This window comes from Corvus moneduloides, chromosome W (assembly GCF_009650955.1).
Source record: "Corvus moneduloides isolate bCorMon1 chromosome W, bCorMon1.pri, whole genome shotgun sequence".
In the NCBI taxonomy this organism is placed as follows: domain Eukaryota; kingdom Metazoa; phylum Chordata; class Aves; order Passeriformes; family Corvidae; genus Corvus; species Corvus moneduloides.
This window is the reverse complement of record NC_045510.1, coordinates 3580667-3596905: the sequence shown is the minus strand read 5'-3', so window position 1 is coordinate 3596905 and position 16239 is coordinate 3580667. Positions and strand designations below refer to the sequence as shown.

Genomic DNA, 16239 nt, shown 5'->3' with positions numbered 1-16239 from the left:
CATCCCTTCCCAGGATCCCAGGCCACCAGTGCTGTGTGCTCCCCAAGCTCGCTCTGGAACACCCCCTGCAGCCTCAGGGGAACCATCGCACCTGCCCTGCTCACCGGGAGCCGCCAGCACCCCTGCCGGCTGCGACAGTAACTGCACCCAAGGGGGAAGGGCCTGACAGCGGAGAAGGCTGGGACTGGGTTTGTGATTGTTTGCTGTTACTGCCATAGTTATTGTTGTTTGTTTGACTGGTTATACACATATAGATATATAATAGTAAAGAACTGTTATTCCTATTTTCCACAACTTTGCCTAAAAGCCCCTTGATTTCAAAGTTATAATAACTCGGAGGGAAGGGGGGTTGCATTTTTCATTTCAAGGGAGGCTCCTACCTTCCTTGGCAGACACCTGTCTTTCAAACCAAGACAATAAGGAATGTATTAGGGAAGACAGTTTGGATTAATCCTGCCTCAAGCAAAGGCAAAGCCATCCATGGGATTGCTTTTGCTCAAGGAGCTGGGTGCACTTGGTGAGTAATGCAGAGGGACAGGGAAACATGATGTATACCTCAGGAGGATTTGATTTTTTTGGTGAGAACAGTCTGTAATGTTGAATTGTATGATATTGGTTGCTGAATGACACTACCACTGTATGCCAGAACTACCATGGACAATGAGGATGGACTGCTCCAGATACAGCAGTCATGAGCTCTTGATGCAGCTTGCAACCATCTGACAGCACGCCAGCCCCCCTGCCCTGGAAGACATCTAGGATGGATAGAACCCATAGTCATGGACTAAATGAACTCAACAGGCATCTTGGAGGAATGGCCGTTGACTATGGAAATTACACCCATGCTTGTGTGTGTATAAATATATAAATATCTATCTATATATATCTCTATATATATATATATATTTATAGTTGGAAGGTGTAGGATAGGATTTGGGCTTGATGTAGATGGTAAAGAAAAAGGGGTAGGTAATGTCCCAGTTTTGGCTAGGACAGAGTTAATTTTTTCACACAAGCCGTGAGGGGGCAGACCCTGGAGCCATGTGGGTGTGTCTAGGTTGTTGTTCTATACAATCTCATTACCAGGGGTGGAAGTAAGGAACTCTCCCTTCCAGAAGAGGGGCATGGCTTGGGGTCAAGAAAAGCATTTCAGGAGGGGGAAGTTAACTGTTCTTATCTCAACCCACTATCTCTGCCTTTTGTGTCTCTCACTGGAGGGGGGAGGGGAGTGGCTCATGGTTTTCTTTTTAGTGGGAGTACTAAATTGGGGAATACCATTCCTAAACCTGGACAGAGGGGATGCCAGACAAAGGGATGAGCCCATCCCAGCTTCATGGGTGCAAAACAGACTACTGAGAGAGGGCCACGTTATGGGCAAGACTGAAAGAGGAAGGATCTGGGCTGCCTAACAAGCTGGCTAAAATGACAACTGCCCAACCTTGCAGTGCAGAAAGAGTGGGCAAGAGAGGATGTGGAGAGGATGAGGACTCTGTATGGTGATAGTAAATAACACCACCCCATCAAAGAGCTGTTCCTGAGCTCCAAAGAGATCCGTCCCCCTGCCACTACCACCCTGGAAGGGTCAGTGATCTGTAGGGTGCAGGAGCAAGCCCTCACACCAGTGCTGGACACTGATCCCCCCTCCCCCCTCACATTCAGAGTGACAGCAGAGGGGATCCACCCTTCTCCCCCTGGACACATGGGTTGACTTCATCACTCTTAAAGAACCTACCATATCTGACTAAGTCCACATGCGAGCTGGTCCCTCTGGGCTCCTTGCAGAGCTGACAGGGAAAGGACATGGGTATCCTCAGATAGGAATCATTCAGCCTTCTCTGGATCTCTACACTGAGATGCAACAAATCATGTCCCAATGTGTCCATGCCTCTCCTAGGGCAAGAAATTTGAATGACCAGCCCACACAGAGGTCCTGCCTTTACTCACATGATCTCCATACTGAACTGTAATGTCTGACTTGAAAATACTTGTCAATGAGGGAGGGTTCCAATGCCTGGTAGGTGCCTAAATTCAGGTGAGATCCCAGCACAGTCAAGAATCCCCGCACTTCTAAGCCTGTTTGGACAAAGTCAAGAACACAGTGGTGCTAAGAGGAACGTGAACAATTAGAGAGTCTGCTTTTCTCCTGAGGAGCTGCTCCCTTGTTTTTCATCCAACAAGGAAGCTGGATGACAAGTGTAGCCTGAAGAGAAACAAGCAGTTTATTATAACTCCAAGCATATGACAAAAAGGGTCAAAAATCAGTAAGGAAACAGAAGGATGCGAGCTGCAAGGCAATTAAGACGCCAAACCAAATTATATCAATGCCGTCTTCCAAGTTTATCCCATAGCACCAGTAAAGCCCAGCATTTGGAAAATGCCATATAACACAAGACAAGGAGCAGCTGGCCAGCAAAGGCACAACCACACTGTTAAGAGGAGGGCAAGCCCATCCTGGAGGAACAAGTCCAACAAACTGAAAGCCAAAAAATGCAAGATGCCAGTCTACAAAACACTTGAGATATGTCCCAAAACTCTCTGCTCATTTTCTAGCAGCATTTACAGCATGTCCCCATGACATGCAGCCTCCTGTATCCTTTGTGAGCTACAGCAGCTTCACAGGGAGGAGGGGGAGTATCTTGTAGGACATGACCCCCTGGGTTGTTTTCTCTGGTAAGTGTAGAGTTTGCCAAGCGCTCGCAGTCTGAAGACTCTATCTAGGACCGGGACATTTGGCTGTGACACATCCAAGCATGAAAGTCTTTCCAAGCATTTGCTGAAGGGAGAAAAAGAAAAATGCACTGACTCAGCCCTCCCTGTGATGTCTTCATGATCCCAAGATGGTTATGTGGTCTCCTCCAACAAACCAGCTGAGACGAAAATGGAGAGGGTGATGGAGACCAGCTCTGCATCTGAGCTGCATGTCTCAAATGCAGCAGATAACTGATCCTCCCTGGAGTGCAATAAAAAGATCTTATGAATGGGCAATACTGATCTTCAAAAGATTCTTTTCTTCCAAAGTCATTTTTTGGCAGCACTTAGGTGAATTACTGCCCAAATCCAACTACAGACTCTTATGAGTAAGGAGAGATGAAAAGGTTACAGCTAATGAGCTGAGCCAAAGCAATGACCGCATGAGCTCCTAGCCATGAAGCTTTCAAAACAAAGCCTATTTAACAGTAAGAACAAGCACCTCAGATGAGCTTTGAAAAGATGGGGCAGGAGAAAGCTTCAAAATACCAGTTGTGGCAAAGGAGTTGCGCCCACTGCCAAAGTGGAGACAGATTTGCCTGCCTGTGCGCGTTCACAAGATGGCAGTGTGCCATGGTGTAAGAGCATCTCTGAGGAGCAGATGAATCCATCCTCCAATTTCCAAACAAAATAAGAGGATTTTAGGGGAAGTTGTTTTGGGTTTTGTTTATTTTTTCACCTTTTAATTGCCAAATAGTTATAGGCTTTCCTTGGAATATTTTGTTAAAATACTATTGATAGATTCCAGCAGCAAAACTCATGTATATATATTAACATCCAGATATCCAGAATATTCTGCTTAACCCATTAGGGGTGTCACTGTATCTCTCTGTAGAGATACACATACAGATCTGGATGTACACTACAAATTATTCTTGATTCATGTCCTATAATACCTTATCATCAAATGAAACCCAAATTTCCAAAGCAGCCTGCAAGTAAGACTCACCACATCTCTCAAACATGGTACTCTTAACCCTACTATAGCTGCTGAAGCACACTCAACAGCAAAACATTTTCAGCTGAGTCATGTTGAAGGATGCTTGGACTGACCCAGTCATGCTGGAGGATGCTTGGACCACCCCAGTGGTGCTTGGAGGGTGCTCTGACCACCCCAGTGGCACTGGAGGATGCTCAGATTGACCCCTCCGTCCATGTACAGCTGCTGTAAGCAACCCCTGAGTTCTTAAACAGAGACAGAACAAGAGTTTATGTATCTCCAACCTGAAAAGCCTCTTCTTCAGGATATGACACAAAAATAACCACAGTGTGGGACAGCCCCATAGAAGGTGGATTTTTCTTCCATAGGCTCACGCAAATATTTTCCCTTATGCCCCCACACACTGCTCCACAGAGCCATTTAAAACAAGGGATAAAGGCCAACAGAATCATTGTTGGCATTTCACAATTGCATCCAAATCCAGTTAATGATATGTCAGGATTAAACCAGCTGTCCACAAGTATTTCACTTGTCAATGCCAAACAAGATAAATCCTTATGCAGAACTACCCAGCTCCTAGTTCCCACATGCACATATGACTGTACATGCCTAGGTAAGCGTGTCTCCAAAATAATGCAGCATTGCACGAGTCTGCCCAGAAGCACAAACAAAACACCAAATCCAGCATTCCCACTAGGTTTTCCACCTTAGAGATGCCACAATAGCAATTAATCTAGATATCAAGCTATATGTTGGAATTAATTCACTGGAGTCAATGGACTCAACCTGGTGTTGATGCCTTAGGTTTTAACTTTTATATTTTTCAGATCCTGTACTGCTTAGTATATAACTCTGAAACTTCATATAGCCTGTTAGCTACTGTTCCCTCATTCTGGTTAGACATAACAAACCCTCTCTAGGTTTGCACTTCAAGCACACCTTGTTGTCCCAGGCCCCAAAATATGTAAACTAAAGCCTTTGAACCGGGGAGGGGGGGGGGGGGGGGGGGGGGGAACTGGGGGTAATTACTTCATTGCCTGAGATTGTAATTGGAGAATTAACGCTTATATGCAAATGAACCAAACTTATAAAAGTGTGAAAAACCTGTGACCCAGGGTCCATCTTGGGTGTAGCCTCTTGACTGTCCAAGGTGTACCTTTGAAGGCTCTTCAAATAAATACTGCTTTTATTCTCTTAATCTCGTCTAGCCTCTGTTTTCAAGTAGTCACTTCAAGGCATCAGTGTTAGGACAAGATAAGATGACAACTTGGTGTTAGGACACAATCAGGTGATAACCAGACTAGGAGGGTCTGGCTTATTTAATACTTTTTGACTGAAAGTTAAACTCTAGAGAAGAAAATAAGTTCCTTTTATGGGGAATTTTAAGAGACAATTGGGTTGTGAGCTGTAAAACCTGCCTGCAGAGGCACATGGCAGCACAAAGGAGCACATGACGGCACACAGAGGCTTGTCTCCACCGGACCCTGGGGGGAGGAGGTGTCACACGGCAGACCCCTACAGAGAGGAGCCTGCCGAGAGCTGACGGATGGGTAAACAGCAAGTGATCATCCTATAGAAGGAAGTGTGTTGCTGATGTGGCAACACGGGATAGGTCACATAGTAAAGACTACCATATAAAGAAATATTGTTCCTTAGAAAAGTGTATAAAACCAGCTCATTCCTTTGAATAAACGATTCAGATTCCCTGCCGGTCTGGGTCCATGATTCAATTGCTGACACCTTTCATCAAAGATGGTTTGATTTCTCATTTCCAATTATTCCTCAGGGAAAATCACCTTATTTTGCAGAATTACTGGGGTCTGTATCAGCTGAACCTGATGTTTTCTTCCTGTGACCTAAAGTCCAGACATATCAAGCATGGAAGAGACTGAGCAGGAAGCAGCTGCAGGCTTCCTGGCAAAGTTAGCAGCACTTCTCCACTCCTTCCACTGATTTGTGTATTTAGTGCCAGCTAGCTCACCCAAAAGAAACAATAAGGCAGATCATCCCATGTTTTTCAGGATGAGCAAAGCTTTTTCTCACATGATGCATGAGCAAGAAGCCCAACGAGCTTTTTGCTCAGCACTGGAAAGGGTAACACTACCACAGCACATGAGATGTTTCCACCCTTCCCTCTGAAGGCAAAGAGGAGACTTCAGCAAAAACATGCTGAGCATCCTCAGAAACTTGCCCAGCCCAGGACACTCAGATCCATTGAGGACTAGGGCTCTGGAAAGTGAAAAATTATATGATGCTGACAAATTGACTTATTCAATTAGACTTTTTAACTGAGGGTCTCATTCTGCTATTTCCCAACATCCAAACATTAAAGGTCATTTAACCAGAACTACTGAAACTGGGCTGTATAGAGAGATCTGGAGAAGGAACAGGCTGGAGAAAACATGCAAGTGGATGACCACTGCATACAAACATACGTACACTGCATAGGGGAAACACCCGAGTCAGCACACCATCACTGCTGGCTTCCTGGCAGCAATTTATTTTGGAGCTGTCAGGAGGGTTGATGCTTTTCAAAATCTCCTTTCCTAAAATATATGAGCTTTGTGTACATATACCTATATATATGTATGCATGTATATATACTGTCCTCAATATTTCACCTCCCAATGAAATCTACATGATAACTGCCCTCACCCAGCATCAAGGGTCATTGCAAGCCTTGCTGAAACCACAGGCATAATTCTCCATCATAAACCCCAAAGGACCATAGCTTGGCACATCCAACCCAGCAGTTTTCCCACTTCTGGGAAGGGTTTTGTAAGGATAGGTAAGGCAGGGAAGGAACTGCTGGTCTCCACCATAGCATGGGCAGGAGATGTCCTCATCACCTACCTGCCACACTGGAAGGACTTTCTCTATGTCATTCAAGTTGATGCTATCACCATCTTCGAATTTCCCTTTTCCAAGCCTGTGGCAAGAAGAAAACAAACAAAACCACGTGAAACCTCACTGGAGCCAAAGCTAATTTTCTATTATGGCACATGGGGAAGATTGCTTCTTACTGCAAAAGACCCTCATGAAAACAAAGAGGCTTTCTGAAGCGAGTATGCTGTGCCTTCAAAACACTCCCACGAAGGCACAAAGCCGTTAATACAAAATTAAATGCTTTTCTCAGTCCTGCACCTGTACCACCTGCCACAGCATTCAAATGGTTTTTGGTAATAGCAGCAGTGAGAAAACCAAAGGCAATCCTGAGCAGTGGCGTTGGGTGATTCGATTCCCAGTTCAAGGAAAACCAAAAGCACAGCCCATCTGGACAAAAAAAAAAAAAAAAAAGAACACAAAAAGTAATGAAAAATGTTTCCTTTGAAGCACTTCACTTCTCATTTGCTGGTCTTCCACAGGAGCTCCAGTTCCATGTCTGAGAAAGGCGTTGGTAAACAAGCACAAACATACATCTCAGACAGCAAACAGCAATCAGTATAAACACAAACATACAATTTGAAAGTAAAAATAATTGGAGTGAGAAGCCAAGCACTCACAGACCAAACACAAAGCTGGCAGGTAAAGGACTTTTTTGTATCAAGAAAGGAACAAAACCATTCCAAAGATAATTACTAACTGGATGCAGAGAATTTGTAACAATACAGAAGAAGAAAAAATGGTCAATAAATATCATACTTCTGCATTTATAAACAATTGAGGCAATCTTTTTTATTATGCAAGAATGATAATGTATTTTTTGATCAATATCTTGTTAAATAACATATTAAACAGAAACTTTGATAGCAGCAGACACAGGTAATCAGTGCCTGGAAGTCAGAGAACAACATATTTTGGTGGAATTACAGCAAATGGGGGAAAAAACAGAAAAATGGCATGTGCTGAAGTACTAAGCTGAAAAAGTAGCAAGCTGAAGGGAAAAAATTAATTTAATTAACACCCTAATTACAACCTGATGTAGTGGAAGGTGTCCCTCCCCATAACAGGGGGGTTGGAACAAGATGGTCTTGAAGGCCCCTTCCAACCCAAACCATTCTGTGATTCTATGATTTATGGGAAATCAGAGGTGTTCAACAATTGACTTTCCCTCATAGATGAAATAGTGACTTTAATTTACAAAGGGAAAAATATAGAATGTATATATATGTAAATAAATATTTGTATATATATTTTTATATATTATAAAAATCAAGTAAAACATCTGGGGACAAGTAAAATCAGTTGCAGGTACAGAATGTGCAACCATATTGTAGGAAAAGGTTGTCTAAAAAGGTTGGAGACTGTCCCAGGTTGAATGTCTGATGCCAGACTGTGGCATAAAGGCAGGGGATGAGGATACAGGGATTAGGAGGATGAAGGTAGCTTTCCTCTAGAGACAGCATGCACATCTGAGCCGGAACTACAGGACCGCAGGCAGCATTGGCAGTCATGTTTCAAAGAGAGAAATTTCTTAGAGTACAGAAAAAACTAAAGTAATACATGGGCTTGGGAGATATCTGGAATGAAGAGAAAATATCAGCTACAAAAGGTTTTTTGAACTGTGCCATGGGTTAGCTAGCATAGTCTTGGAAGTGATGTTCTCGCAAAGGAGTGCTTGCAGCTTCGCCCATGACCTGATAGAACCTATCAGCTGACCAGTTTGAATATGGACAATTCTTTAAGCCACTTAAAATTGTGACCGCCTCTGTGATACACACTTAAGAATAGACAACCCCCCCCCCCCACAGCTCTGTCTCGTTTCCGGTGCTGGGACAGGTGGCTGCAGGCCCCGTGCGGGGGCCAGTGGGCCCAGCCCAGGCCCTGCTCAGGCCAGGCCAGGCTGGGCCACAGCCATCCTGGAGCCGATGGGCCCTGTTCCACCCATGGAACCCCCGCCAGCAGGGCTGTGGGCAGCCAGAGCAGCTCGGCTTCCCCCCTCTCCACTGCGGCCAAGGCCAAGATTTCAGCTAAAGCTGCCTGCTGTCCGGCAGAGGTCATGTGACCGACAGTGATAAGCCACATTCCAGCTGCAAGGCCTAGGTGAAATTAACCCTTTTATTGCTGTGAAGAGCTGAAAACCTGAGGGAAGAGAGAGAGGACATGCTTAAAGCTGAAATTCTGTTGTGAAGCTATGATATATCAGAGTATCCTGTTGTAATTTCATGAAGATATGGGGGGTGGAGTGTTCAACTTGTACTTGTGAGCAAAAGCACCTGCGCTGAGATAGGCAGATGCTGACACAGCCGTAATTTCATGAGAAGTTTGAACAGGGAGAGATGGAAGCGATGAGGACTTTTGCTCCAAATGGGAAAGGAGAAAACCTCAATTCCTAGAGATGCTCCCAGAGATAGTCCTAAAGATGAAGATGAGGAAGACCCTTTGCTCCCAGGGAAGGAGGAGGGCCTCTGTTCTTAGAGATGAAATGCTCCCAGAGATGGGTGAAGAGAACTTTTGTTTCTGAACGGCTCAACCTTAAAATTGTACCCCAAAAACCTTCAAGAGTGGACCCTCGAAAGCAGTTGTGGGAAAAGCTGCAAGTCGTGGGAAGGGACTCACATGCGAGCAGAGAGACTCCTCTTCCTAAATGGACTGAACAAAGTTATTTGGAAGTGGGCGGCTGTCTCGTTGTGATAATGTGTTCATAGCATGAGCAAGAGAGACTCCTCTTCCTAAATGGACTGAACAAGGCTATTATGGAAGTGGTAAACAGCCTGAACATCTCAAGGGTTGTCTTTTTACATTGTCAGTGGGAGAAGGGAGGAAGGTGGAGGGAGGAGAAGAGTTCTGATGGTGTGGTGTATTTTTTTTTCCTCCTTTTAGGTCTGTTAATAAACTTCTTTATATTCTTTCAAGGTTGGTGCCTGCTTTGCGTTTCTCCTAATTCTTATCTCACAGAAGGTAAACAGTAATGAGTATTTTGGACTAAACCACTACACTAAATTGGTGTTTCTCCCTGGTTACAAACCCAACCTGCTAAAAACTGGAAGAGTAAAAGCAAAGCAAGAGCTAATGCTGGAAATTAAAGGCAGATTAATTCAGATCAGAAATTAGGTACAGTTCCCTGGTTTTCCTTAGCCACTCTGCTTTGATTATTCATCATACAACCAAACTCAGAATCTTCCAATAAAATCAGATGTCTTTCTGGAGGAAAATGCTTCCTCCAAGCAAATGTGACAATGTCAATCAACTCAATACAGCTACATGGCCAACCTTGGGCAAGTGATTGGACTAAGGAATAAAATGGTCCCTTTGGTACTTACAGTGCAGAAAACATACTGAATGGCATCTTTCCTTTTTTTTTCTATTAATTTGTTCATTGCACACCTAGCATGTTAAAAAACTCCACTCAAGCAAGAGGGAAAATGCCTAGCTCGCAGGTGGAGATTCTTGGTTCAGCAAACTGAATCATGCTCAGCACAGATATTTGCACAGAGAACTGATGAATGCACAATACAGACAACTTAAAAAATTAAAACAATTTTGTCTGTGCTTTCCGTATTTTAACAGAGGTTACTCATATGACTTGCATTTTGGGAGATGCATTGCTTGTGCTGACAGCAGCTGTTTAACTTTTCTGTGTATACACTAATTCTTATTCAGGTTTTACAGCGGTAATATTTAGGAGTAATTAAATGTCTCACCTCCACACTGCTTTCTCTACCTGTTTTCATCCTGGGCATTCACAGTACACCAGGAACCAGAGGCAAACCACAAAGCAGACCCTGCTGCATTCTCCCTATTCGTAGCAGGTGTCACTGGCAGGATCACCTGGCAAGTGCCATCAACCATGGAGCATATTATATCTTATTTTACAGAGGGCACTTCATCATATTTGTCAAAACCATCTGTAAAAATGGGAGTAAACATGTCTAAGGCACATAGTGACTTAAAAATTTAGTGTCACATTGTTTCAAATATTCTGAAAATTTCTGCTTGTATACCTACAGTAAATATTAACAGTGCAGGAAAAAAAGTCTTATCTAGTTGTGTGAACCTGCCTGTCACTATATGGTATAGAAGTCTTCTGCAGATGCTGAGCCTGGGCTGGGGTGGGATTGCTGGCCTGGTGTTTCTAATGAAGATGTGCAGCCCAGACATATGGTATTGGCCAGTACTTTGGCAAAACCAACGTATCAACAGAATAACTTCTGAGAGAGGATTTCAATCCCCACATGCAAAGTGGCAATGATACATCACCTGCAATCTTTTCAACCCCATCTTTTAGACCTGTTCTGATTTTTTCCTTCACATATGTCCTGAACGACAAGGAGAGGAAATCCCAAATGATAGAATAGAATCATTTAGGTTGGAAAAGACCTCTAAGTTCAAGTCTAACTCTTAACCCAGCACTGCCGATCACACCACTACACCATGTCCCCAAGTGCCACATCTACATGTCTTTTAAATCCCTCCAGGGATGGTGACTCTACCACTTCCCTGGCCAGCTTGTTTCAGGGCTTGACAACCCTTTCCTGTTGCAGTGCAGATACTGCAACACGATGTACCAAACAAGGAGAGCTGTGGAAAAGAAATATATATGGACAGATTCTTGGTAGATGTTTCAGAGATGTTTATTTCTCCAGGCACATGGCCGGAGCTCTGCCGAGCAACTCTTGCAATCACCGGACCGAGGGTCCTTCTGCCCGCGCAGGGAAACACAAACCAGCCAATGGGGAACGAGGCTGACCAGGGGCAGGGAAACCCCGTGTCTGTCCCCTCAGGGCCCCTCTCCCAGGGCTACATGGAAGGGGGAGGAGACCCCAACATTTCACCCATTTATTTTTAACAAAAAGAGATTTAAAACTTAACATTGAAAACAACTGGATAAACATAACAAGAACAGTTTTAAAACAATACAAGCCACCCTCCTGAGTCTTTAAATGTCCAAACAGATTCTCTGGAACATCTTAAGGCTGACAGAAGGGAGACAGAACTCTCTGAGCATGCTTTGTGGGGAAACTGAGGCAGGAGAGGGTTTAATTTCTTCCCTCCCTGTTGCTGCCTGTTCTGAGCTTTCCCTCCTCCTCCCAAAGACACTTGCCCCTGCCACATGCTCTGAGCTCCTTTGTTCTAAGCTCGGGCAAAACCAAATGTAACTCAAACTCTTCAGCAGTGTCTGATTGGCCGCTCACCCCGGGTCCGCCCCCAGTCCTCCCCTTTCCCCTTCTCCTAATAAAAGAGATGGTCGAGGGAGGCCCCGACCTCTCTTGGCTCAGCTATCTTCCTGTGAACATCTCTGGTTGTCTGTCTCATTTGAAAGCTTCTAACTGCAGGAAATTGAGTGAGCAGGGAGCTATATTTCTCCCTCTTTGCTTCTGCTGATGGTATTTGCTTTGCAGCTGATACAGGTACCGATTTTAGAGCTATTAAAGTGCTAGATCGCCCGTGCTACCTCGCTAGGCTGCTCGAGGCTTTCTAAGGCATTGAAATACAAGCGCTAGCCGATATAAAGCTGAAAAGATACCTTCCACATTTGGCGCCCAACGTGCTATCTCTGAACTCCGGTTCTGAGAGACTTTCAGGGTGTCCCGGCAGCTGTGTGTCTGCTGGAGTTAGCTCTGCACGTCCTGCTGTGCCAGCTCTGTGTAGCGAGCTGTTACTTTTTGTGTAACATCGAGCCCAGAGCCTCAGCCTGTACCCTCCCCCACACTACGTGGCGAGGGAACGGCTGGTAAGCAGAAGACCCTTCTCGCATGTTTTTTTTCTCCGGACCTGCTTTCCTGTGATAAATCCAGAATCCTGGTGAGTATTTCCCTGCTGGTTTAGGGGCTCCTGTCTTAAGCTGGTGCCGGTGCAAACTTTCTCTTTTTTTTCCTCCTTTTTGCGAATAAGAGGCTGAGGATTTGTGATGGGGCATTCGTAATGGGATCTGAAGTTTCTGCACACCATAGAGAAATATACCACCAAGTTCAAAGCTACCTTTCTTGTACTGGGCATAAATACCCTAAAAATCTAGTTCAATCTTTTGTACAATGGCTTTTTCAGTACTTTCCTAATCTGACTTCCGAAGACATAAGATCTGCTGAATTTTGGGATAAGGTGGGGAGAAAACTCTCCTCCCTTAGGCGTGCAGGCGATGAAACAGTTTCAAAATTCTTTCCTCTCCTAAGTTATACTTTGCTGGAGAAAAAAGCAGTACATGAAAAGCCTCTGCAAAAACCTCCTGTTAATTCCCTTACACCCTCTTCCAACCCCTGTGTCCCGGACCCCTCTTCCCCTATGCTGGAAAACACAGCTAGAGCAGACTGCTTCTCAGCACAGGAGAGCTATCGTCCTCCTGGCTCACCCGTGTTTCCTCAGAACCCTGCCTTGGACGGGAATCCGGAGCCCGTCCCAGGACCTTTCCAACCCCTTTTCTCCACTCCTTTTTCCCCAGTTTCTAGCCCTCATGTTTCAAGCGTGCGTAAAAACCCTTTCTCCCATGATCTCTTTGTTCCCAGGGACAGCCATTGCCATGTGCTCGCAGCCTGGGAAAAAACCCCTCCCCCCAACCCCTTTTCTCAGAGTTTGTTTGTCTCCAATAATGGCGGACGCAATGTTTCTTCATCTCCAAACTACACGTCCTACAATCCCTTTCTCCCCCACCCCACAAATCCCTTCTTGTCCCGATCCCCTCCCACTCCCGCGTCACAACCTGACCCCGCCCCTAACCCCGCCCCCACAGCGTCGTGTTTCACCCCTCCCTCTGTGCCCACCCATGTCTCAAGTACCGCCCCTGCCTCCCACAACCCCGCCCCCAACCCCTCCCCTCCTCCGGCCGTGTCCCCGCCTCCACTCTCCTCCCTTGCCCCTCCACTGCCCGCCCCTGCTTCCCATTGTCCCGCCTCAAGTTCCCACAGTCCTGTGACTACCTCTCTAAATCCGGGAACCCATGGCTACCAGGAAGTAACTCCAACTGCTTCTACTACACTCTCTCGTACTAGCAATGCAGCAAACCCTGACCGGAAACCCTTTCCTTATTCTAATATTAAAGATTTGTGTAAGGCAATTAAGGAGTTTGGAATGCAGAGTAATTATTTTAAGAGCCTTTTAAGTGCTACTTTTGCACCTCACTTACTTGTACCTCATGATTTACTTACATTGATGCAAACTCTTCTCACACCTGGTGATTTTATGATGTGGAAAAAGCAATGGAAAATAATTGTATCTGATTTATTGAAAATTTTGTGGCAAACTCCAGATAATTGCCTGGACTTTGAGAATAATTATATCACATTAGACCTTTTATCTGGTGACAATAATATGGCAAATCCTCAAAAACAAGCAATGTTTCTCCCTCGTTCAGTTCGTACTGAAATCACACGTGCTGCTGAAAAGGCCTTAACATTATTACCATCTCAAACTCCTAATTCTCATTATACCATCATCAAGCAATTGCCAAATGAAAATATTATTCACTTTTATAACTGTTTGTGCGAAGCTGTGTCTTCCCGGGCCCCTAATCATGACCTCCAACAAGCGCTCCTACTCGAACTTCTCCAAGTGAATACGAATGATGCTTGCAAACAAGTCATCCTCACTCTCCCTCTGCATCCTCCTCTTACTGTTGAATCCATCCTCGAAGTCTGTACAAAGAAGGTGCAGCTGAACACAGCTGTTCCCTTTTTGAAAAAAGTGGGGATGGTTGGGGAGGTTGTAGAGAATGTTACGGGTACAGGAGAAACTCAATCGCGTAGTAACTTTACATGCTATCGTTGTCAGAAAAAGGGACGTAGCTCGCAATTGCAGAACAATTATAACTGCTGATAAAACCTCTCCAATACTGTTTCCCCCGGTCAACTGTTCAGGTCTCCTCCCCTGCCATGTAGCCCTGGGAGAGGGGCCCTGAGGGGACAGACATGGGGTTTCCCTGCCCCTGCTCAGCCTTGTTCCCCATTGGTTGGTTTGTGTTCCCCTGCGCGGGCAGAAGGACCCTTGGTCCCGTGACTGACACAGTTCCTCGGCAGAGCTCCGGCCATGCGGCTGGAGAAATAAACATCTCTGAAACATCTACCAAGAATCCGTCCATATATATTTCTTTTCCACGGGACTCCTGGTTTGGTATATGCATGTTGCAGTATCCCCACTGCAACATAATGGTGGATAATTTCTGGCAGAACGATCCCCGATCCCTAAGCGACTGATTTGTGTGAGTAAACCCTGGAAACTTTGGATTCCTCTTCTTGTTTTTGCTTTGCTATTCCATATCTAAACTATGGAGGAACCGTGGGAAGACTCTTGGCTCTCAGAGCTGCATATGGACATTTATCTTAAATTTGAAAAGATTCTTGAAAAACGATTTGTAAATTTTAGCTTGATTCAAGCTCAAAAAGAACTGAAACACTTCCTGGCATGGTTGTTTAAGAACTTTTTCTATGTTTCTTGGGATTTAATTCTTACCTAGGGCTTTTGGAAAACCGTTTGGACACAGTTAATATTGGAGTCAAAATACATGCCGATGGAAGAATATTTTTGTGAATATTATTTAATTACCGAGACTGTTGAGCAATGTCAGCTGTGTCTTGGTGAAGGGAAGCCTGGCGCAGGGACCGTGCGGCCCAGGCCACGTGCGAGCAGCAGCGAGGCAGTTCCCACGTGCGGGCGGAGCCAAGCGAGCCGCAGTGTCGGCGGCGGAGAAAGGCGCGGCGGGACCCGGTGGTGCCCGCCCGGCCGCGCGCAGTGCGTGGTGGAGCGAGCCCCATGAACGCCTGACTGAGAGGGGCGGCGCGCGGGCGGTGGCTGGCGGCAGTAGAACGGAGCCGCGCCCAGCCGAAACGTGCGCTGGAGCGGGGCGCGGGGGGGTCGTCGCTCGGGAGCCCGGCCGAGACGCGGCTGCAGCGCCTGGCATCGGCAGCGAAGCTGCGACCAGAGGAGGCGATGCACGGAGAACTGAGCGGCGCGGCCCGGCCCGACCCGCGCAGCCTCGAACGCGGCCCCAGGAAGAACGCGCAGGCACCAGCAGCCCAGACAATTCCAACACGGGAGCGAGCGAAAGAGAGAGCAAAGACGCAGCGAGACAGAAAACAGCAGCCAATCGGAAAAAGGAAAAGATCATAGTAGCTAAGATCTTAGGGATAGTAAAATGGTATAATGTTAAACAAAATTATGGTTTTATAACGAGATGTGACAACCAGCAAGACATATTCATGCATAGAACTGCTATTAAAAAGAATAACCCTGAAAAATGCATCCCAAGCTTGGGAGATGGAGAGGTGGTAGAATTCAAAATTATACAAGGTAGAAATGGGTTACAAGTATCGCAGGTCACTGGGCCTGATGGTGTTCCTGTAAAAGGCTTTATATATGCTAAAAATCGTAGTCATGTTAGATAATATCTCCAGTGTAAGCCCCCCCTACAGTCTCCCTTACCTAATCCCACCTTTCCCTTTTACCCTATGTCCTATTACCCCCAGTGTATTCCTAATCCGTTTTTTCATCCATGGTTTCCCTCACAAAACCATGCTTTTGCCAATTATTTCCCCAAAAATCCCTTTCCAATGCCGAGTGGGGGATGAAAAGGGGGAGGGAAGAAGTTAAACCCTCTCCTGCCTCAGTTGCCCCACAAAGCATGCTCAGAGAGTCCTGTCTCCCTTCTGTCAGCCCTAAGATGTTCCACAGAATCTGTTTGG

At 45.6% G+C, this 16239-nt stretch overlaps 1 protein-coding gene across 2 annotated transcripts in view; it reads right to left on the bottom strand.

The window, feature by feature from the left end:
- Window positions 1-16239, bottom strand: part of LOC116437397 (CBP80/20-dependent translation initiation factor-like) — a 484652-nt gene that overhangs the window by 354293 nt on the left and 114120 nt on the right. For both annotated transcript variants that reach the window (XM_032095063.1, XM_032095064.1), the window contains exon 6: window positions 6542-6617. In XM_032095063.1, the coding sequence (XP_031950954.1) occupies window positions 6542-6617 (76 nt within the window). The remainder of the gene's footprint in view (window positions 1-6541; window positions 6618-16239) is intronic.